The sequence below is a fragment of the Heterodontus francisci genome, chromosome 1 (genome assembly GCF_036365525.1).
Source record: "Heterodontus francisci isolate sHetFra1 chromosome 1, sHetFra1.hap1, whole genome shotgun sequence".
Lineage (NCBI taxonomy): Eukaryota > Metazoa > Chordata > Chondrichthyes > Heterodontiformes > Heterodontidae > Heterodontus > Heterodontus francisci.
In genome coordinates, this window is record NC_090371.1 from 205,654,735 (window position 1) to 205,680,141 (window position 25,407).

General features: G+C 43.8%; 1 protein-coding gene across 11 annotated transcripts in view; it reads right to left on the reverse strand.

Moving 5' to 3' along the window:
• trim2a (tripartite motif containing 2a) overlaps positions 1–25,407 on the reverse strand; it is a 285,251-nt gene that overhangs the window by 16,311 nt on the left and 243,533 nt on the right. For all 11 annotated transcript variants that reach the window (XM_068040789.1, XM_068040707.1, XM_068040770.1 and 8 more), the window contains 3 exons: positions 15,613–15,793; positions 6,221–6,953; positions 2,651–2,754 (listed from right to left, as the gene is read on the reverse strand). In XM_068040789.1, the coding sequence (XP_067896890.1) occupies positions 2,651–2,754; positions 6,221–6,953; positions 15,613–15,793 (1,018 nt within the window). The remainder of the gene's footprint in view (positions 1–2,650; positions 2,755–6,220; positions 6,954–15,612; positions 15,794–25,407) is intronic.

A 25,407-nucleotide genomic window follows, 5' to 3' on the forward strand; every position in this document is an offset into this window, starting at 1 on the left:
CTATACTACCCTCTTAAATGTGCGCTGATGGCTACGAGTGTCAGATCAAGTGATTGTGCTTCTCATCAGATATCTGCTCTTGCTCACATCCCTCATGGTGAGGCCGCACTGATGAAAGCAAAAATACAGAAGTGGAGGGTTGGGGTGAGGGAAGGGGTTTGGGTGGCAAGCAAGAGGTGCATGGTCACACTATCTGCAGCTTGTACTTCATATCGGATTGCGGGATGAGGGTGAAGTGGGATTTGATAAAGGGAATAAGGCAGGAACATACGGTCATCCTGAATGTACTCGGCAATGCCAGATGCAACAGCTTCAGTCACTGCCAGCCCTATAATGTGGAAATTTGGAGTGGGGAGGGGGGTGGGGGGGAGGGGTGGGGGGTGAGTTTTCCCAGGCCAGTGGAGGCGGGGGACTGGGAAAGTTGCAAAAGAAATGCTGTCGGGCCGGTATCACAACGTTCTCCCACCTCGGGTAGGGAGTGAAGTCCAGAACCCCTGTGCCAAACGCGAGAAGACAATTAAAGTTGTTAAGCAGGTCATTAAGAGGGATTTTGTGCACGGATTCCATCTTTACCAACATGGATCAATCTCATGCTGTGTCTCCAACCCAGAAGGTTGGTGAAGGCAAGCGTACAGCGGGAAGGACTGCCTCAAAGCTTTGATCAGTTACACGGAGGATTCGCAGACATGGCCAGGTGAAAGGCTGCTCTGCAAAGCACTCCTTCTGTTAGACAGTGCTATCACTGCATGACAGCCGATTGGCAGCTCCTTCACCTGACCAACACCTCACCCACCTTCGGCTGCACTTCACTGCTGCCAGCCTTCTGAGCAGCATAGGAGCAGCTACACCATCCACCTCTACTGCGGGTCAAGAGCCTTATCACTGCCACAGGCTCCAGCATTAGCAGGAGCAACATGATCAGCAGCACCAGCTGCCTTCTCCTCAGCCACATGCTCCTCTACAGGGCAGAGGGGATGGACGCTGAGATGCAGGCGGAAGGAGGTGAGACCTTCCAACTGAGGGTCTACAGGCAGAGAACCAGCTATCCCAACATGTGTGAACGCCAGTGGCCCAGGAAGATCAGGCTCTCAGGGCAGGCTACTACTGACATCTGTATCTTCGTGGCGCAAGACCACCTTCCCAGTGGGCCAGAAGGGCACACATTGCCAGTGCCCGACAAGGTGCCTGTCGCTGGAGCCCCACCCCCCACCCACAAGCCCCTGTCTTTGCTTCTCGCCACATTGTGTACTCTCTTCTCCTGCAAGGCAAGAAAGCAGGGATGTAGGAGTACTAGGAATAGTTTTTGTGCAGAGGAGTGAAGGCAACCATTTGTGGAGGGTGACTGTGAGACATGTTTGCAAGAGGGCAATAGATTGAGTGCAAGTGTAGGTGCTCACATAGGAATGTGAGGTGTCTACGGGGAAGGAATGTGAGGTGTCTACGGGGAAGGAATGAGTGGAGCTGCAAAGTGTCTTGATCTGACACATGTTGCACAGGAAAATGCTGTGCAAGTCAGAGAGTGGGGCTTGGCACCAGAAGGTGCTATGCTCCTCACCTGCCATGCCCGCCTGAGGTATGTTGTCTCCAGTTTGGAGGGAACACACTGTTGTTTCTCACTTCCTTGGCCTCTTCCATCCATGCCTGCTTGGTTGGAGAGGTTGGCCTCGTCCTCCCATCCTTGGGGTAGCTCACCACGCTGCAGCCCCTCAGATCCTGCAGCAGGACTTCCAGGTAAGAGTGAGAGACCCAGGGAGCAGCCTTCCCAGGTCTCCTATCCATTCCTGTGGTTGCTGCAGCCTAAAAAGACAAACTGGTGACCCTCTCTGCAACATGGCATGGTCCCTTTAAACAGAAATCATTCCTCTGACATAATGGCTGCATCAACCCACCCACCCTCCCTAATTGGTCAGGGAGCCCAGAGGAGGGTTCTTAATTGGTCGCCTTCCATAAAAAGCAACTGGAAGGCCCACTATTCTTATATTTTGGTTCCCGACCTGAAAATGGTCCCAATGCTCCACCAAAAACTAAGGCGGTATATTCCGCCCATGACCTCTCTCCTCCTTTCGACTTCCTGGACTAAGGCCTCCAGCATCGCATCAGAGAAACTGGGATCCCTGTCCCTGCCCTGTTGCTCCACTGACAGTCTACTTCCGTCCCTCAAAGACTTTCAGAAACAGTTTCACCAGCTGCTGCAGCCTGAGTAGACCTCCATTTAAGAGGGGCAGGCTGTCTTTAAGAAGTACAGGCTATCTGTAAGTTGTGCTAGCCATGCATGTACCTGGGCTGCTTACTGAGTGTGCAGCCAGTCAGCAGCACGTTTCACGCTGGGCTGAACCCCACAATCAAGTGGATGAGTAGGTAGCACAACACTCGTGTGTTGCCTGCCTCAACTAACTGGTGCAGAGTAATCTCATGTCATGATCCCTGCACCCACTAACGGCCTAATCGAATTTTTAACCCATTGTGTTTCAGGACTACTGATTATCCAGCTTCTTAGAAATATCACAGATGACTGTTTTTACTTAGCAAACATAATACTCAATTGAGCAGTTCAGGAGAATATATTGATGCAAATGTGTAATGGCAATGCAACAGAATAGAATGGGGCACACACCATAAGAATGGCAAACCTTTTACAATATATCCTTACCTGCACACATTGATTGTTACTGTCTGCAATCATGATCTTTGCACTGGTGGATGTTGCCACTCCCTGCAAATTAGTGAATTCCCCTTTATTTCTTCCCTTAGTACCTGCAATATAACAAAACTTGTTAAGTGTGCATGGCTTTATTTGGAAAGACAAATATTGCATTACCTGAAGTCACAGTTTATCATTAGCAAGCATCTTTTCTACCAGGATGTTTACAGTAGCAAAACAATTAACTGGGCTGCTTACTGAGTGTGCAGCCAGTCAGCAGCATGTTTCACACTGGGCTGAAAGCCACAATCAAGTGAATGAGTAGGTAACTCCCCCAACATTCAGGCGCTGCCTGCCTCAACAAGCCAGCACAGGGTAATCTCATGTCATGATCCCTGCACCCACTAACGGCCCTAATCGAATTTTTAGCCCATAATGTCTGAGAAGCACCGTTAGTGACTCCGCAATGGATATTTCTTACGGTTTCACAGACAGCAATACACTGTAAAATTCCTTGGAGCAGTTCCCAATCAGCCAACAATGCAGTGGAAATTTACTGCCACATTTCCTCCAATGTAACCCCAGCAAAGCATGAACTACTCCAAAGAATTTCTCACTGTAGCAAGAGCATCAAATCACACCATAGGGCTCCACCAGGCTGTATTTGGTGCACTATCACTGAAGCAGATAACATGATTCAAACTGATTTTAAAATATTCATGAAAGCAGATTTGAGTCAATAATACTGTTATTTCTTAGCACCTTCATCGTTGATTGAGATAGTAGCTACTTATTCGATGAGAGGTTTATTCAATTTAAATGTAACTCTGCATAGCACACATTTTATATAGGCAGATCTAAACGAAGGGGGCAATCTCTAGATTTACAGCAGCAGAAAACAATATCTTGGGATATCAGAATATGCTCTTTATACTCAACTACAAGAACATAAGAAATAGGAGCAGGAGTAGGCCATAAGATTCCTCAACCTACTCCACCATTTAATAAGATCACAGCTGATCTCAACCACAACTTCACGTTCCCACTTGATCCCCATATACCTTTAAGAGTCCAGAAATCTATTGAACTCAGCCTTATTACCATGACTGAGCATTCACAGCCTCTAAGATAGAGAGTTCTAAAAATTCACAATCCTGAGTGAAGAAATCTCTGTCCAAAATGGCCATCCTCTTATCCAGAGAATATGCCCCCTAATTCTAGACTCTCCAGCCAGGGAAAAGATCCTCCCAGCATTTATTTTGTCAAGCCCTCTCAGAATCTTGCATGTTTCGTTAATTTGCTAATGCTCATTGTTTAAAGTTACCTTTTATTTGTTTCAGTTTGCAAGTGTGGTTCAGACCACAGTGTACAGTTCATTGGTAAATTAATTTTCTTTCTGGGCTACTGTCACCCAACATTAGTGCGGTGCCTTTAACATAAAGAACATCCCAAGGGATTTCACATAGGAACAAGAAAAAGTACCACAGAGCCAGGGAGGGAAAAATTAGGAAGGGTGACCTAAAGCTTCAAAGCTTTTTAGCAAAGGGGAGTGGAAAGATACAGGTTTGGAATTCCAGAGAGTAGAACCCACTCAGCTAAAGGATAGGATAGACGGCAATGGAGGTGGGGGGGGGGGGGGAGCGTAATAGGAAGGAAGTTGCACAAATGGCCGGAGTCTGAAGGAATGAAGTAATTGGATAGGACAATATTACGCTGGATGAGATTGTAGAAATGGGGGAGGGGGGGGGGGTCTTGGGGGAGAAATTGAATTCTAAAAATGTTGGGAAGACCAATTTCAGGTCACAATTAGAATTAGAACATTACAGCGCAGTACAGGCCCTTCGGCCCTCGATGTTGCACCGACCTGTGAAACCATCTGACCTACACTATTCCATTTTCATCCATATGTCTATCCAATGACCACTTAAATGCTCTTAAAGTTGGCGAGTCTACTACTGTTGCAGGCAGGGCGTTCCACGCCCCTACTACTCTCTGAGTAAAGAAACTACCTCTGACATCTGTCCTATATCTATCACCCCTCAACTTGAAGCTATGTCCCCTCGTGTTTGCCATCACCATTCGAGGAAAAAGACTCTCACTATCCACCCTATCTAACCCTCTGATTATCTTATATGTCTCTATTAAGTCACCTCTCCTCCTCCTTCTCTCCAATGAAAACAACCTCAAGTCCCTCAGCCTTTCCTCGTAAGACCGTCCCTCCATACCAGGCAACATCCTAGTAAATCTCCTCTGCACCCTTTCCATAGCTTCCACATCCTTCCCATAATGCGGTGACCAGAACTGCGCGCAATACTCCAGGTGCGGTCTCACCAGAGTTCTGTACAGCTGCAGCATGACCTCGTGGCTCCGAAACTCGATCCCCCTACTAATAAAAGCTAACACACCATATGCCTTTCTTAACAGCCCTATTAACCTGGGTAGCAACCTTCAGGGATTTATGCACCTGGACACCAAGATCTCTCTGTTCATCTACACTACCAAGAATCTTCCCATTAGCCCAGTACTCTGCATTCCTGTTACTCCTTCCAAAGTGAATCACCTCGCACTTTTCCGCATTAAACTCCATTTGCCATCTCTCAGCCCAGCTCTGCAGCCTATCTATGTCCCTCTGTACCCTACAACATCCTTCGGCACTATCCACAACTCCACCGACCTTAGTGTCATCCGCAAATTTACTAACCCACCCTTCTACACCCTCTTCCAGGTCATTTATAAAAATGACAAACAGCAGTGGCCCCAAAACAGATCCTTGCGGTACACCACTAGTAACTAAACTCCAGGATGAACATTTGCCATCAACCACCACCCTCTGTCTTCTTTCAGCTAGCCAATTTCTGATCCAAAGCTCTAAATCACCTTCAACCCCATACTTCCATATTTTCTGCAATAGCCTACCGTGGGGAACCTTATCAAACGCCTTACTGAAATCCATATACACCACATCCACTGCTTTACCCTCATCCACCTGTTTGGTCATCTTCTCGAAAAACTCAATAAGGTTTGTGAGGCACGACCTATCCATCACAAAACTGTGCTGACTATCGCTAATGAACTTATTCTTTTCAAGAATCTCTTGCACCTGGACTTCCCTGGCAGTGCTTTGGCAACCACATTGAAAGCTGAGTATACAGGGCCCTGGGAGAAATAGGCATGACCAACTTGAATGTGCAAATCAGGGCCCAATGCCAGCAAGGTGGACTATGCACCATGGATGCATTGTTAGGTGTTCTGGGTCCTCAGAAAAATGTAAGTAAAAAGGTAGTCTCGTCTGTGGAGCTAAGAGCTGCCCATAGGACAGCTCGGCTGTAATTTTGTAGGTCCCAAGCAGCAAGCTGCATTAGGATGTCTGATTGGTGGCTGCAGCTTGCTGTTTCATGCAGATGAGGCCAAGGCCCAATTTCAACCAGGTCTTGGGCCGAGGTCTTGTGCATATGGGCTGTTTGCGCTATACATTTTGCATTGCAAGCTGGAGCTGTTCAAACTTCTCCCCAGGCTGCAGTGATGGCATGTGAGGTAGGGGTGGAGCAGAAAGAAAGAGAAAATAGTGTTAATGCATACCAACTCTAAAGATCAAGTCATCTTCAATTGGATTCTCTTTCCTTTTTCCAGTGCTATACATGCTGGCTGGTCGTTTTACAGCCTTCTGTTTCACATGTCCACTGCCAGGTGACTTCACACGTCGCTTGACTCCATCAGACGTTGGAGAAAGATCAGTGGGTTTGACAACCCTCAACTTAAATGGACTTCCTTTAATATGCTGATCATAAAGTCTGAGAGTGAGTGTAAAGTCACCCTCCTTCTGCTCTTTCTGAATGGTATAGAGGAAGTCATAGGTGCCATTTTTATTATCAAGTATCTCCCCATCGACCACACTACCATCAGGAGATGCAATTTCAGCACTTAGGCATGCATTTCCGGTTTTCACAAGTTCTCCATCTTTATCCTTCGTTGTTATAGTAACAGATGTGGGATGGCCAATCACACACTGTCTCAGACCTTCGCCTGTCGCAACAGTCTCATAGGCCACTGCATTTGTGGTGATTATGGTACCTAAATTATGAATGGATTTCTTAAGTCCTTCAGTTTCCACCACAAACTCCAGCTGATCATTTTCATGCGGCTGTAAAGGAAATTCCTGTACAGCTAGTTCATTCAATCTATCACCCATTTGCTTCTTAACTAGAAGAACTTCTGTTTCGGTCCCATGGTTTAGAGCTTGTTCAGTGAAGTTGCAACTACTCCTGATGCTTTCTTGACCCTGCAGTAGAGCATCCAGTTGTGCTTGGAGGACCTGTAACAAAAAGAATTTACATATCTATGCACATCTTTTATTGCACAATGTTAATATTTGCTCAAACAACTCAGTAAATTACATTTCTTTCACTGAAGCAGGGAGTACAACCCACAAAACAAGAACTCTTAACCCCCTACCACCAACAGTCATGCAAAGATTAATGGCTAATTAATAGTTATTGGATCAATTTAGATAGGAAAATTATTGTTCAGATCTGACAAGGCAATGCAACAAATATAAAGAAAATATATAAATCAGGGCTCATGAACAACTAAAGGGTTTGGAGATATCAGCACACTAACAAAAGCACCATGCCACCTTCCATTAAGGCAAGGTGCAATTATATGAGATTCTTAATTCTACTTGAAAGTATAGTCTTGACTCATGCCTCAAACTAGCTGTAGCCTATTTAATTGTGATGCCCTAGTCATTATAAGTACAAAGTGATTCCTGACAACACAGCGGCCCGCTGATGTCAGAGTCCACCAAGCTGCGCACATGCGCAGTTACACCTTACCAGGACTCAGTGATGCATGCACGGGCTGACGTCATCACGCAGCGCTAATGTCATCGCGCCTGCGTGATAAAACGTCATCGGGCATCCAGCCCCTCACTTGGTTGGAGGAAGCGGCTGAATGTGAGACTTTGAGGCTGGAGCTCAATCCCTGTCACTCGCTCCTGCCCACTGGCCGCTCTCCCCTCTCGGCAACTCGCCCTAGGCCTCGACGCTTCCTCCTCTCAGCCGCTCGCTCCAGACCTCGTTGCTCCACCCCTCCCCTCCCCTCCCCTGGCCAATTGTTCCTCACTTCGCTTCACCCCACTCTCTGGCCGCTCACTCCCTGCTCCCTCCTCCAGCCTGTGCCGCTTCGCTCCTCTCGGTGAGAGGAGGGAAGCAGCACGGCCCAGAGCTTGCGGCTGGGGTGCGGGGGAGCCAGCAGCTGGAGAGCGGGGTGGAGCGAAGCAAGGAACAATTAGCCAGGGGAGTGGGGGGAGCCGTGAGGTCTGGAGCGAATAGCTGAGGTGGGGGGGGGAAGCAGCCAGTGGGGAGAAGGGGGAAGAAAGCGAGTTGCCAGGTGTGGAGAGCGGACACTGGGGCGGTAGCTGGTAGCTGCATTCAGGTGAAATCACTCCTGGCCAGTCATATAAACATATCACAATAACAAATTGGCAGCACATTTTATACTCTGCCCGGTTTTCTTTTCCATCGATCGGGGTGCCAATTCACTATCTTCCAATGGAAATTCAATCATAAAGTTCCTTTTGTATTTATTAGGATTACTGGAATATTGAATGGATGAGGAATACAGTTAGTATCCTTTAACGACATAGTAGCATATTACTGGGCTTCCATCCAACTTAATGTAAGGTTAGTTTGCTAGAACGATCTAGCCATGAGCATTTCGTGTGATAAATTGAGCAGCGCCATCTTTAATCCCGACAGCTGCCTGAATGTCGCAGACACTGACGTTCCAGTTGGAGAGCCTGCATTTGCGCATGTGCAGGCACTGTGCCACCTACTGGTTGTGTTGTCAGCAAACGTAGCCTTATAAGTATTGTGTGAATATGTAATTCATACTCTGCTTCTCTCTCCACAGATACTGCCAGACCTGCTCAGTATTTCTTGTTTTTATATGTAATTCATACTGTTGACTTAGAGATTCCTATCTTTCAGGGAGTTACCAGTTTAAGAATACAGGTTACTAGACCTACCCAAGAGTTTGAGAAATACTAATACATTTTATGAATTTTTTTTTTATAGTATGCAGCAACGTTCCCCCTAAGGTGCATGTGTATGTAGCTGTCCAGTCATCTAGAATGTAGCACGCATTATAATAAACAGGTCGCTCAAATGGGCCACGAACTGAGCATCAAACCCAAACAGAAAAAGTGCAAATGGCTGCAGAGAGAACGGGAAAAAGCACAGCTGTGATTGGAGGTGAGCAAGCTCAGAGTGAAGGAAAATGTAATTGGAGGAGAAGTGAGTGCAGGAGAAAGGGAACCTGTCATTAGAGAAACACCGAGCTGGGTGACTGGAGAGGCAGCGAGTTTGATTAGGGTGCAGAGAGAGGTGAGTCAGGAAGAGAGTAGTGTAGCAGGCGAAGAGCCTCGACAGAGGCTAAGCTTCAGAAGGTGGGAGTGCTCTAGATTCAATGGTGAAGGGTTGGGGGTGGGGTAAAGACTCAAAAATTTCCCAGTAGTGAGTCAGCCTGTGAGGGGAGTGTCTGAGTTGGATGAAGGTGCTGAGTCCTTACAGCATTCTGGTTGCTAGCCCTGAATTAAATCGAGACTCTGCAGTCTCATTCCATTCAGCAGCTCTCAATGGTTCAAGACACAACCTGGTGCTGAACGGCCCAGAGGAACTAAAGGTGGCAAATCCAGTGGGAACGGCCTATCATGGCCAGATAAACACTCCCAGTCTGGGCTGAAGTTGATCAATGGATTCAGTCTCAATGCTTTCTTATGGGCAGATTTATAATGCAGTTTGGGTTACTGATCTTGTATAGGGAGCTTGGTCACATGAACACCTGCATTTAACATTTGCTGATCCATATAAACCAGAAGTGAGACTGCAGGTTAATTGAAACTGTCTAGGCTAATGGATAACTGATGAGACACCAAATTATGGGAGTTTCATTTCACTGCTTGGTGACATGAAAGGATTTTTAAGGTAATTTATGATCTAAGCCCAGACTTTCAGCCTGTGTACATCCTCCCCACACCTTTCTTACTTCAATACCTATCCTAAAAGTGTGAGCTCCTGTATCTAGAAAAAGGAGCTAATATTCCAGGTGTAGATGGGCAAGGAGATGCAGAATGGGATGAATATGAGGAGGGGTAGAATGGGATCAGTGAGAGGAGAGTAAGAATTAAACTACTGCGAAGAGAGGTCGATTGAAAGGTATAAAAGTAGAAATATAATGTGAACTGTTAGAGGAGAGCTGGATTGGGACAATTGAGAAGTAGAGGTGGATGGGACCTGAGGGGAGGTAGAATAAAACCAGTGGGAGGTTAGCAAGGTTTTCTCTAAGATGCACATATGTGCAGCTATCTAGAACGTACTGTGCATTGAAATAAACAGGCCGCTCACAACTTTGTGACAGTTCCGTGCCTTTTAAAATGTAAGCTGCAAATGGACAAAAAAGTAGCACACAGAGGGGTATGTTGCCTGTCCAGTACAAAGAGAATTTAGAGGGAACACTGGTGCACAGTACTGAAATCTCACCATGAAATTAAAAAGGATTCTATACACGTGAAATACTTCAGATTCTGGTCAACATTTGTGTAATGCTTTTAATGCAGAAGTAAATCCCACAGTGCTGCAGAAGCAAGGGAGGAGATATTAGGAAGGGTGATCAAAAGCTTGGTCAAATAGATGGACTTTAATAAGAAGGAGGTGGAGAGCCAGTGAAGGAATCTGTGTTGGGGTCTCAACTATTCACCGTATTTAAAAACAACTTATGATGGGATAGAAAGCCACATATCCAAGTTTGCCGATGCCAAAGAAAGATGGTATTGTAAACCACATAGATAGAAGAATAAAATTACAAAATAGATATTGATAGAATAAGTGAATGGACAAATTGTGGCAAATGGATTTCCATGTAGGTAAATGTGAAGTCATCCACTTTGGACCTAAAAAGAATAGATCGGGGTACTTTCTAAATGATGAAAAGCTAGAAACAGTGGAGGTCTAAAGAGACTTGGGGGTACAGGTACAATAGATCATTAAAATGTCATGAACAGCTACAGAAAATAATTAAAAATAATGGAATGCTGGCCTTTAAATCTAGAGGAATTAAACAAGGGGGTAGAAGTCATGTTACAGCTATATAAAGCCCTGGTTAGATCACACCTGGAGTATTGTGAGCTGTTCTGAGCACCATAACTTAGGGAGGATATACTGGCCTTGGAGGGAGTGCAATGTAGGTTTACCAAATGGATACCCTGACTCCAAGGGTTAAGTCACTAGGTGAGATTACACAAATTAGGGTTGTATTCACTGGAATCTAGAAGGTTAAGTTTTACCAAGATTTTGGCCATCACTTCAATAGCTCCTTATGTGGCCCGGTGTCAAATTTTGCTTTATAACGCTCCTATGAAGTGCCCTTGGATATTTTATTGTGCTATAGGCGCTATATAAATACAAGTTGTTTTTGTTGTTTCAAAGTTTTCAAGATATTAAGGGAACAGATAAGATATATAGAGAGAAACTATTTCCGTTGGTTTGGAAGTCTATGACTAGTGGGCATTGTCTAAAAATTAGAGCCAGACCTCATGAAACTAGGAAACACTTCTACACTCACAAAGGAAGGCAGAAGTATGGAACTGTCTTCCACAAATGCCAATGGATGCTTGTTAATTGATCAAATGTTAATTTTGCATCAAAGTCTGATAGATTTTTGTTATCCAAAGGTATTAAGGGATATGGGACAAAGGTGACCATATGGAGTTAGGTTGCAGATCAGCATGATCGCATTGAATGGTGTTATAAGCTCAATGGGCTAAATGGTCTACACCCGTTCCTATGTATTCCAGAGTGTGAGACCTAGGTGGCTGAAGGTACAATGCCAATGGTGGGGCAAAGGGAGGGGCATGGAGGAAGGGTTGGCAGGGGGGGGGGGGTGTGGTGGGGGAGAGATGAAAAACACTAATGAGATTGGAGTGATTGAAATGAAGAGTTTTGGGGGATGGGGGGGGCTGGTGGTTGGAGGAGGTTAGGGAGGGACAAGGCTATGTTGTATTTGCACACAAGGATGAGAATTTTTGATCTGATGCATTGAAAAAAAACAAGGAGCCAATTTTGGTCACCAGAGACAGCTGTGATGAGCAAGAGAAATTTGGCGCAGGAAAAATGGAATATGGCTAGCAATGTTTCCGATGAACTGAAACCTACAGGCAGCAAAGAATGGGAGGCTTGATGGGACATCAAGGTAGTAGTGGAGATGATTTTTGATCTTCCTAATGTTTAGCTGGAGAAAATTATAGCTCATCCAAGATGGGATGTTGGACAAGCAGTCTTGACAGCAGGGGAGGCAGTGTAGGAATTGATAGGTGTGATGCAGAGATAGAGCTTAGTGTCAGCAAACGCATGGAAATTAATTTTTGTTTCACTGAGACCAAATATGTGACTGGGCCAAAGATGGATCCCTGGGATACCCCTGAGGTAGAAATCACAGAATCGTAGAATGATGCAGCACAGAAGGAAGCCATTCAGCCCACTCTGCCTTTGATAGCTCCATGGTAAAGTTATTTAATTAATCCCACTTCCCTGCTTTTTCTCCATAGCCCCATAATTATTTTCCCTTGAAGTATTTATCCAATTCCATTTCAAAATGTTATTATTGAATCGGCTTCCACCACCCTATCAGGCAGAGTGTTCCAGATCATAAGTTGCTGCATAAAAAAAATTCTAATCTTGCTTCTGGTTCTCTTGCCAATGTCCTTAAATCTGTATCCTCTGGTTACCAACCCTTCTGCCACTGGAAACTGTTTCTTCTTATTTACACTATCAAAACCATTCATGATCTCAAACACCTCTATCAAATCTCCTCCTAACTTTCTCTGCTCTGAGAGAACACCACCAGCTTCTTCAGTCTCTCCACATACTGAAATCCCTCATTCCACTACCATTCTAATAAATCTCTTCTGCACCCACTCCAAGGCCTTGACATCCTTCCTAAATTGTAGTGCCCAGAATTGAACACAGTACAGAAAACAGAGGCCTAACCAGTGTTTCATAAAGGCTTAATATATCATCCCTGCTTTTGTACTCGATTCCTCTATTAATGAAGCCAAGGATCCTAAATTTTTCTTCTGTTTTTGTTTCAGATTTCCAGCATCTTCAGTATTTTGCTTTTATTTTAGCCCTCTCAAATTGTTCTGCCACCTTCAAAGATTTGTGTACCTAGACCCGCAGGTGTCTGTTCCTGCACCTCCATGAAAATTGTACCATTTAATTTACCTCTCATTCTTCCTGCCAAAGTGTATTACTTCATTTACAGGAAAGAATTTACATGGCACTGGGGAAAGATCAGGGGAATGGAACTAATTGGTTAGCTCTACCAAAGAGCTGGCACAGGCACAATGGACGGAAGGGCCCTCTTCTGTGCTGTATTATTTGATGATTCACACTTACCTGCATTTAATTTCATCTGTCATGTGTCTGCCCATTTCTTCCTGATGTCTGTTACTATCCTCCTCATTGCTTACTACATCTGAGTTTCATATCATGAGGTAATTACATGAAGAGCTTATAGTTTTAATTACAAAACTGTTGCACATTATTAATTGCCACAGAAAATTCTACTGATCTCATGAATTATTGCATAGATTTTCAAATAGAGACTCGAAGGGACCAAGAGGTCAGATTTATGAGCATCTCAGGCCACACATTAGAATTCCATTTTCTGTATGTTAACTTTTGTTGCAATATATACAGGAGAAAATGTTTTCTGCAATAATAGCATGTTTTTATTTGAATAACTGACAGTCTTTCGGAAGATAGTGGGCTGCATTTGTTGTCCAGCTGCCGGTAGCGGCAGCGGGTGCAGAAAATGGTGGCTGCCTTGCTTGGAACCCGCACCACCGTGATTCTGCGGCGGGCAGTCATTTAGCATATTCATGGCAGCTGCCCCCCAATCACGTGGTGGGGGCAGCACTGACGACGCCATTCACAGCGTCAACTGATGCGGGAGTAGGGGCTGGTGCCATTTTTAAAAGGCTGCCAGCCCTGCAAACTGTTCAATAAAATACAGAGTTGACCCCTTCCCTATACAAATAGCGCAGAGTTGACCCCTTCCCCACCTCAGTGGTGCCAGCTTTCCCTGGACGGGAAAGTGAAGGCGCATGAGTGCCACACATTGCAATGAAGGCTGGGAACTGAAGGTAAGATCGCTGCGGGTTTTAATGCAAAGATCTAATTAGCATATAGAAAGCAGGGTCCCATCGCAGAGCAGTGGAGGGGCTGCCATACAGCTTCCCTGCTGCCGGGAAGATCGGGCCCGGCAATCCTGGCATTGGGTTCCATGACGGCTGCTGCCATTCCAATTCTCCACTCACCCCCCACTGCTCTGCCATGGAACCTGACTTCGGACTGGGAACGAAATCCAGCCCAGTGTAGGGAGTCCTCAGCAGAGCATCAATAGTTTGAAAACTGCTAAATTATTGGATTTATTTCACGCAAACAGGCCTTACCATCTTATGTCCAATTATTCATACCTACAATATAAACTCAGGTATTTTGTTTCCAGTATAGTAGGATATAATAATAGGAGTGGCGGGAAAAGTCAACTTATAGGTCAATTCTTTTCCTCTTAAATAAGTGAAATAACTCAAGAGCTGGTACTGTAAACTATTACAGCATCACATGCATTTGTTTGATTTCCTCAAATACTCAATTAATGACCGGGAAATTAATTCTCAGGGAAAAAGGTTCTGATTGGACATGCCTCATGGATAACAGGCTGATTCCATTTCATATCAATGTCAGTTCAAAGCAAAGCCATCTGTACAGTATGTTTTGATTTAAACTCCTCATTAATGTCCTGTTAAAGATATTTGCAATTTAAAGTACAGTGAATAACAGCCTAGCACATGACTTTTTGCGTGACCTTGGACAAAACTAAAGGGTTAAAACATATTGGCACAACAGCAAAAGTAAAAGTACATCATTTAAATTGACATTCAGTTTCTTTCCAACCTTCGGTGCCTTTTATTAAAGTGAAGTACCTTACCCTTGTCTGAATATATGTTTCCGTGCCAATATACTTCCATTGCAAGTGGAGACTAATCAAATGGAATGGAACTGGATGTGTTTCGCCTGCGCCAGAATAGTTAAATCTTTTCACAAAGAAGTCAACTCCTGTTCTGAATGTTCATTGAAACTCAAAATCAGCAAGTAGCTGACCCATATAATTCCCAGATTCAATCCTCAGTCGGTAACAAGTTAGCTGATCTCAGCCAGGGTGGTGGCAGAGTCCCCATGAGTTAGGGAAGGGAAGCTATCCATCAGTCTCTACTGGAGGTGTAGACCTTGGGCAAAATCAAGGTTAGGCTCAGTCATGACACCCCATATAGTAGAACAGCCTGTAGATATTCACTTTATAGGCTCATGATGAGTAGTCAAAATTTAGAACCAGAGAGTGACTACCTCAGAAACCATACTCCACCAAGGATGATGCAACTTTAGAACAGAAAAGGAAGGGAGAAAATTTACAGATAGATAATAAAGCGAGCTAGCAATTCCAAATCAAAAAGGGTTAAAGAGGCTGAGTTAACAAGGATTCTCAATTTGCAAACCAAGCATTCTTTATACACTTAACTGTCATGTTTTAACTGGGGTACATCCTTTACCCTTTGTGATTGCTAGGTCCTCTGCATAGCAACCACCTTGGCGCTATTGAAAACATGCTGCTATTATGCTGCAACAGTTACATTTGTAGGTAGCAGTTACAATTGTGCTAATTCTACATAGTCCATCAGACAACCACGAGGTAGCCCATTTTCTGTAGTTATTTTACTTCATTTTCATATAAGTTAGCAATGAAAAAATACTGGTTATGAATGAATGAATCAATCAATCAATCTACTTGAGCAGTCATAACCTTTTATGGCAAGTTACACGACATTAATTTGGCAAATACTAACGTTCTCTTACTTTTTGTTTAACACCATATGTAACCTCCAGTTCCATAAGCAGAACACTCTTTCGTACGTTTAAAGTCTTCTGCAGCTCATCAAAAGTAGCATGGATCTCTTCTTCAATGCTTACTTTCTCATTGGTCAAATCCTGCAAGATTTCGGACAGGAAACTAAGAGCAGAGTCCAACTCGGGCAACCTGTGAAAAGATCAAATGTTATTTCTGTGGATTCTTATCACGACTTTGCGAACTAGTTTGTTCAGAAATTTTTAACAGAATAAATGGTCAGCCTTAGCAACCTTTGAGCTGCACCTGAACAGAGTCACAGAATCGTTACAGTGCAGAAGGTGGCCATTTGGCCCATCATGTTTACACAGGCTCTCTGAAAGAGCAATTCACTCAGTCCCATTCCCCTGTCTTCTCTCCATAATGCTGCACATTCTTCCTTTTCATAGAACATAGAGCCATAGACAAATAACGGCAAAGAAGGCGGTCATTCAGCCCATCGTGTCTGTGCCAGCCAGAAAAACTAGCCACCCAATCTAATCTCACCTTCCAGCACCTGGTCCATAGCCTTGCAGGTTATAGCACTTCGGGTGCACGTCCAGGTACCTTTTAAATGAGTTGAGGGTTTCTGCCGCCAACACCATTCCTGGCAGTGAATTCCAGACACCCACCACCCTCTGGGTGAAAAATCTGTGCCCCCTGGTAATTGACCTCTCCGCTAGGGGAAACAGGTCCTTCCTGTCTACTCTATCTAGGCCCCTTATAATTTTGTAGACCTGAAGTAAGTCACCCCTCAGCCTCCTCTGTTCAGTCTTGAATGCTTCAATTGAACCTGTTTCCACCATATTCTCCAGCAGCGCATTCCAGACCTTAACCACTCGCTGCATGAAACAATTTTTGATCAGGTCACTTTTGCATCTCTTACCAAATACTTTAAATCTGTGCCCTCGCATTCTCGATCCTTTCACGAGTGGTAACAGTTTCTCTCTACCTACTCTGCCCAGACCCCTCATGATTTTGAATACCTCTATCAAATCACCTCTCAGCCTTCTCTTCACCAAGGAAAACAAACATAACTTCTCCAATCTATCTTCATAACTGAAATTCCTCATCCCTGGAACCATTCTCGTGAATCTTTTCTGTACTCTCTCCAATGCCCTCACGTCGTTCCTAAAGTGCAGCACCCAGAACTAGACACAATACTCCAGCTGAGGCCAAACTAATGTCTTATACAAGTTCAACATAACTTCCTTGCTCTTATACACTGTGCCCCTATTAATAAAGCCCAGGATACGGTGTGCTTTATTAACTGCTCTTTCAATCTGTCCTGCCACCTTCAATGACATGCATATATATATATCCTGGTCCCTCTGCTCCTGCACCCTCCTTTAGAATTGTACCCTTTATTCTATATTGTCTCTCCATGTTCTTCCTACCAAAATGAATCACTTCACAATTCTCTGCAATGAACTTCACCTGCCACCTGTCTGCCCATTCCACCAATTTATCTATGTCCTTCTGAAGTTCTACACTATCCCCCTCACTGTTCTAAGTCTCGGATCATCTGCAAACCTTGAAATTGTGCCTTGTACAGCAAGATCCTGGTCATTAATATATATCAGGTAAAGCAAGGGTCCCAACACTGACCCCTCGGGTACTCCACTACAAACCTTCCTCCAGCCCGAAAAACATCCATTAACCACGACCAATGAGTGGGCCGAACGTCCTCACTGGAAGAGTAACTAATGCAGTGAGCAGAGAGAAAGAAAAGAAAATGAAGCAGAAAAGAATGAAAAAGAGGAAAGAGATCGAGGAAGCACAAAAACAAAGAGAAACAAATAGAAAAGTAACAAAGAACAAGTCAGAAGGAGGGCGAGTTAAAGACCGACAAGAAAGTGATCAGGATTGAACAGCATATATGTGAATTCAAAAAGCGAATTGGAGAATAACTACAGAGGGGTACAATATAGTAGTTATAATAGACTTGGCTTAGGTTTAGGCAAAACTGGGAATGTAATTATAGAGGATGGAAATGAGGAGTACTACCATTAATAAAGAATTCTATACAGATTAGAATACAAGGATCCTCTGAGGTGGTTATGTTGACAGATTTCATTTTTTTTAAAATTCACTCTTGGGAAGTGAGCATCACTGGCAAGTCTAGCATTTATTGCCCAGCCCTAATTGCCTTTGAGAAGGTCACCGGTGGTGAGCTGCCTTCTTACACCGCTAGAGTCCACGTGGTGTAGGAGCACCAACTGCTGTTTGGGATGGAGTTCCAGGATTTTGACCAGTGACAGTGAAGGAACAGCGATATAGTTCCAAGTCAGGATGGTGTGCAACTTGGAGGGGAAATTGCAGATGGTGGTGTATTCATGCATCTGCTGCCCTTTTCCTTCTGGGTGATAGAGATCACAGGTTTTGAAGGTGCTGTCAAAGGAGCCTTGGCGAATTGCCGCAGGGCATCTTGTAGATGGTACACACTGCTGCCACTCTAAGCTGGTGTTGGAGGGAGTGAATGTTTAAGGTGGTAGATGGGGAGCCGATCAAGTGGGCTGCTTTGTCTTGGATGGTGTTGAGCTTCTTGAGTGCCATTGGAGCTGCACTCATCCAAGCAAGTGCAGAGTATTCCATCACACTCCTGACTTGTGCCTGGTAGATGGTGGACAGGCATTGGGGAGACAGGAGGTGAGTTACTTGTCACAGAATTCCTAATCTCTGACCTCTTGTAGCCACAATATTTATATGGCTGGTCCAGGTTAAGTTTCTGGTCAATGGTAACCCCCAAGATGTTGGTGGTGGGTGATTCAGTGATAGTAGAGCCGTTGAATGTCATGGGGAGATGGTACGATTTTCTCTTGTTGGAGATGGGCATTGCCTGGCACTTTTGTGGTGCGAATGTTACTTATCACTTAACAACCCAATCTTGAATGTTGTCCAGGTCTTCCTGCATGCAGGCACGGACTGCTTCAATAGCTGAGGAGTTGCGAATGGTACTGAATACTGTGCAGTCATGACTGAATATCCCTGCTTCTGACCTTATGATGGAGGGAAGGTCAAGAATGAAGCAGCTGAAGATAGTTGGGCCTAGGACACTGCCCTGAGGAACTTACTCCATTATAATCCAGGTGTGGGTTCATAAATCATAAAAAGAGCTACAGAAATCAGATGAGCAGTATTGTTCAGATTGAAAATTGGATTGAAAATGCTGTTTCTCTTGGATTTCCTTGTAAATTACTGGTGATTGTGTTTAAAGCTAGGTTATTAATGTCAATCTCATGTCCTCTGTGCATTTTTTGACATAGCCAGAATGGAAAAGACTATGAAATGGCTCCTTCTGGGCTACAAAATAGTCCCAAAAACTAATCCAGGAAAATGCAAGGGAAAAAAATGAAGCAGGGAGAAAAAGAGATTTACAGAAACCCCCCCCAAAAAACGGACATGGAGAAATGACAGGTCATAAACACGGAGGTTTAAAAAGATTGTGTGTGAACCCACATCTAGATCATGGTGGAGCAAATTACATGAGTATTCTAATACTCTTGCAATTTTGTATTTACCAGTTACAATTATCAATGTAAATAAAGCAATAATCAGGGATGAACAAAGGACATTCAGCCCTTCAAAACTCATCCCTATAGTCTAGTAATTTTTCCATCATGGCATCTAATTGAGTTTTGAAAAACTTCTGTACTTTTACTTCCATTACCATATTTGGTAGATTATTCTAAATATTTATCCCTATTTGGGTAAAGATGATTTCCCTGTTCAGTATTTGATACATTTACATTTCATAAGGTTTCATTTGTTTTTGCATCCTACTTTTAATTTATGTTTGTAGTAATCTGTGTTTACTCTATCTATACAATAGAATATTTCATAAAAAGAATGAATAGACAAACAAACTTCCCATTATACAGAATCCTTCATGTTTTTGCAGACAGCAAGGACACACAAAAAGCAATGAGATAAATGACCATTCATCCATTTTGGTTATGTTGATTGAATGATAAAATATTGACCACGACACAAGGCGAGCTTCCCTTCTTTTTTGCAAATAGTGCCATAGAATCTTTTGCATTCACTTCAGTCTTCACATCAGAACTAAAAGATAGTGCCTTCACTGAAGCAATACTCTCAGTACTGCACTGAAGTGTTAACCTAGATTATGTGCTCAAGTCTCAGAGTGGGACTTGAGTACTTCCTGACTCAGAGGCAAGGGTGTTACATGTGGCCGGGGCAATGCGACACTGCCACAGTGAAGTCCTTCCTAAACGCAAAGTTCCAAATTTAATCTTTCCTCATAACTGATCCTTTTTAAACTTGGGAACAGTCTTGTTGCTGTTCTTTCTACCTTTACCAAAGCAGATACATATTGTTGGGAGATAACTAGAATGGAAACGTGGACCCTGATATCTACGAGGAGGAGTGAACGGAGTGAGGTTGCGGGTTGGTGAAGGGGGAAACCCAGAAAACTTGGAAACCAAAGTTAAAGACAGGAACTCTTTTTTAAAAAAAGCTCCGTTTCCCACCTGGCAGCTGGCCAGAGTGAAGGCTGACCAACAATCGAGATGGATGGATCGTGGGAAAGGCAGCCAAGAGGAAGAAACGGACCGGGAGAGATCACAGGGCAAAAGGCTCGGGAATGGGGGTGGGGCCGATCACAGCAGTAGATTTACTTAAGGATCCGAATGCAGCAATCTGTTCTCCTGACTCACCAGCAGTGCTAGCTAAAGCACTTGCCTGCTTGATCGAGCTGCTCCCATCTCCATATAGGAAACTCGACCAGCCAGTGTTAAATTCATATAAGGTTCCCAACTGCAACATGGGAGCTGGATTTTATTATAATGCCTCCCAAGAGCAAATGACAGAAACATCATGCAACCTGCCTCTGTAAAAATGGCAGCTGGTGCAAATGCGATGGGTTGGGGGTTGCATTACGCGATTTTTAATTTTTAGGCCCTGATCCTCTCCTGCCTATCAAGGAAGGTATTAACATTTCCCCCATGGTATTTGAAGTGGTCAGGCCAATGTATTGTAAAGCCTTAGCAGTATGTTTGTGTGTTTTGATATTATACATAAATAAATCTAGCCCCTTCCCTCAACTTGTAAAATTCCTCACTCTATTGTTTAGATATTGAAATTAATGTATCTAACACTCCAAAAATCCATTTTTAAGTCTTCCTCAAATGTAATTAAATTTGAATACATCAAAAGCATGTGCAATATTTTGTATTAGTCATCAATTTCCCATGTAAGCCCAATTACATAATCTAAATTCCTTTGAGAGTCTTTGGTGTACTTTGAGTCTACTGCTCTCCCTATTTGTATGTTATCAGGACATTTGACCAGATTCCAATTGGTTTTAGCATCAGAGTTACTTATGTGGATTATATACACAATAAGGAGCTCATGTACCTTGCATTTTCTTATTTCTCTCAAGCTAGTTTCTTATCAAGTCCCATACTCTAACCTGAATTCTTGTAAGTTTTAATTTACATGAAGAACTCTAGTTTTCCAATAACGTGTTTGATTGGAAGTTGCCTGAAACCAGCACTATCATGTGAACCTCAGATTTTAAAGATGACGACGACTGGTGAATTTCATCACAAATCATTGGGGGCTAGTGTCTGGTAGACAGAGAGATTAGAGTAGACTTTTTGACACAAGAATAAAATTGCAACATTGTGGCAGTGACTGAATAACGTTGGTCATAAAAAGGACAATCACTTTTTGTAAAAACGTTTTTTCCACTTCAGTTAAAACGCAAAAATCAATATCTTCAACAGGATTATTAATACTTTCTGCTGAATGAGACCCATGCTATCTATCAAACTGATAGGGTTTGCAGTATTTAGATTACAGCACATTTTGCATCAAGTGTATCACTTAATCTGTTAGACAATGAACTGGACTAATAAAACAAATTAGAGCAAAATATTCCACTGCTGTCAGAACAATTCATTAATTGATCTTCACTAAATTAAAATACATTTTATGATGCAGGAAGATAAAACACAGTCCATGCATCTGAGAATTGGATTAAAATCCAGTGTTGACTAATGAAAATAAAGTTATCTCTGTTGGCCTAACTAAAGTTAGGCCACACTTAGAATATTGCGTGCAATTCTGGTCGCCACACTACCAGAAGGAAGTGGAGGCTTTGGAGAGGGTACAGAAGAGGTTTACCAGGATGTTGCCTGGTCTGAAGGGCATTAGCTATGAGGAGAGGTTGGATAAACTCGGATTGTTTTCACTGGAACGACGGAGGTGGAGGGGCGACATGTTGGAGGTTTACAAAGTTATAAGCGGCATGGACAGAGTGGATAGTCAGAAGCTTTTTCCCAGGGTGGAAGAGTCAGTTCCTAGGGGACATAGGTTTAAGGTGAGAGGGGCAAAGTTTAGAGGGGATGTGCGAGGCAAGTTCTTTACACAGAGGGTGGTGAGTGCCTGGAAATTGTTGCCGGGGGAGGTGGTGGAAGTAGGTACCATAGAGACATTTAAGAGGCATCTTGACAAATACATGAATAGGATGGGAATAGAGGGATACGGACCCCGGAAGTGCAGAGGTTTTAGTTTAGGCAGGTATCAAGATCGGCACAGGCTTGGAGGGCCGAATGGCTTGTTCCTGTGCTGTACTGTTCTTTGTTCTTTGGGAGAGTGCCTTACCTCATTTGCTAAGGTACACAAATGTTAAGCACAAAGAGATCTACTGGTCTCAGAAAGGCAATGACTGGCAGGTATGGGAATTGCAATACCATACTGGGTGCTTTTCTGAGGCTGGCATTAAAGCTAGTTGGGAAATAGTACAAGGTGACCTTTGTACTTGATGGCTGAAAAAAGAAAATAATTAGCTTTCAGACATCCCTCAGCTTAAAGGAAAAAAGCAAAATCACCAGCAATTACATGATGGGTGTGAAGAATAAAGTGAAAGGTAAAAATAGAAAAGAATGGAGGAAACCAGGTGAGCAGTACTGTTCAGTTTGAAAGTCCTGTTTCTCTGGGATTTCCTCTTAAATTACAAGTGATTGTGCATAAAGCTAGCTTATTGGAAAGGCTTGGAATGTTCAATTCCCAGTTTACAGTAAATGTTGCTGTTCAAAATTAATGTTACATGACACTGTATGGCCTTGTCAGAGCAGCATCAATAGCCTAATGGTAAACAGACACTTTTTGGATGGGGTTTCCATTTATTTTGAAATAGAATGTTACAACCCACTCAGCAATATAGTAGATTTCTAGCATTTGCAGTTCTTTTATTTACATATACAAAATGTAATCCAATTTCACTATAAGCGAAAATCTCTCCATTACCACTAGTTTAAAGGGTCAAAAAAATGGCATGCTGCGTCACTAAGAGTTACTTACAAGAGATTGCATCGTGGTTGGTCCTTGTGGATTGGAATGGCATTTGACATCAAAATCATTACAGATTTGCAGTATGCTAATTAGACATTTGGCTGTAAACAGCCATGTGATAATGGCCAGATAAGCTGTGACGTTAACAATTTTAAGATGATTTGTTTGAAGAGTTACACATGTAATCCCAAGTGTCAAACATCCTGGTAGTATCACTTGCTGTGGCTGTCAAGAAACAAGCTGATAACTTCAGTACTGAACAGACGACAGGTCACGACCACAGTACTGAAGCAAGTACTGTATTGCAAACTAGACAATAAATGTTTGTTCAAAATCTTTGCTTTCTCGATCCAACTGTCACTATCTAACTGGCAGAAAGTGGAAAGTGGTGTTCCGAAGGGATTGGTGCTGGGACCATTACTTTTCACAATTAGTCATAGAGTCGTACAGCATAGATACAGGCCCTTCGGCCCACCGCGTCCATGTTGACCATAATGCCTATCTATACTAATCCCACCTGCCTGCATTAATTCCATAACCCTCTATGCCTTGCTCATTCAAGTACCTGTCTAGATGCCTCTTAAATGTCGCTACTGTTCCTGCCTCCACCACCTCCTCAGGCAGCTCATTCCAGATACCCACTATTCTTTGTGTGAAAGATTTGCCCCTTTGATCCCCTTTAAACCTCCTCCCTCTCACCTTAAATCTATGCTCTCTAGTTTTAGTCACCCCTACCATGGGAAACAGACTCTGGCTATCTACCCTATCTATGCCTCTCATAATTTTATATACCTCTATCATGTCCCCTCTCAGCCTCCTTCGCTCCAGGGAAAACAGACCCAGCCTATCCAATCTCTCTTCATAACTCAAGCCCTCCAAACCAGGCAACATCCTTGTGAATCTTTTCTGCACCCTGTCTAGCTTAATCACATCTTTTCGGTCGCGCGGCAACCAGAACTGCACACAGTACTCCAAGCGCAGCCTAACCAACGTTATGTACAACTGTAACATGACATCCCAACTCTTGTACTCAACGCCTCGGCCGATGAAGGCAAGCATTCCATACGCCTTCTTCACCACCCTGTCTACCAGTGTTGCCACTTTCAGGGAACTATGTACTTGCACCCCAAGGTCTCTCTGCTCAACAACACTCCCCAGGACCCTGCCATTCACTGTACATGTCCTGCCCTGGTTTAACTTCCCAAAATGCACCACTTCACACTTGTCTGCATTAAATTTCATTTGCCACTCCCTTGCCCACTTTCCCAGTTGATCTATATCCTGTTGTAACCTTAGACAACCTTCTTCACTGTCCACTATACCACCAATTTTGGTGTCATCTGCAAACTTACTATTCATGCCCCTTACATTCACATTCAAGTCATTAATATTTATGACAAACAACAGAGGGCCCAGCACAGATCCCTGCGGCACACCACTGGTCACCGGCCTCCAATCTGAAAAACAACCCTCCACTACCACCCTCTGCCTCCTATCACCAAGCCAATTTTGTATCCAATTTGCTAGCTCACCCTGGATCCCATCTGTTCGAACCTTCTGCACCAGCCTACCATGCGGGACCTTGTCAAAGGCCTTGCTAAAGTCCATGTAGACAATGTCCATCGCCCTGCCCTCGTCAATCCTCTTGGTCACCTCCTCGAAAAACTCAATCAAATTCATGAGACATGATTTCCCACGCACAAAGCCATGCTGAATATCCCTAATCAGATCATGCCTTTCCAGATGCATATAAATCCTGTCTCTCAGAATCCCTTCCAATAACTTTCCCACCACTGATGTAAGGCTCACCAGCCTGTAGTTCCCTGGTTTATCCCTGCTGCCCTTCTTAAATAAAGGCACAACAGTAGCTATCCTCCAGTCTTCCGGTACCGCATCCGTGACTAACGACGATACAAAAATCTCTGCCAGGGCCCCAGCAATCTCCTCCCTTGCTTCCCATAGCATCCTAGAATACACCTGGTCAGGCCCTGGTGATTTATCCACCTTAATGTGCTTTAAACCTCCAACACCTCCTCCATTGTAATGTTGATATGCTCCAGGATATCACTGTTCCCTCCCTTGAACTCACTAGCTTCCATGACCTTCTCCACGGTAAATACGGATGAGAAATATTCATTTAAGACCTCGCCCATTTCCCGTGGCTCCACACATAGATTGCCACACTGATCCTTAAGGGGACCTACTCTCTCCCTTGCTACCCTTTTACTCTGAATATACTTATAGAATCTTTTAGGATTCTCCTTTATCTTATCTGCCAGGGAAATCTCATGGCCCCTTTTCACCCTAATTTCCTTAAGTGTAGTCCTACATCCCCTATACTCCTCGAGGAACTCGCTTGATCCCAGCTGCCTATACCTGACATATGCCTCCTTCTTTGTCCTGACCAGACCCTCAATATCCCTCGTCAACCAAGGTTCCCTAAACTT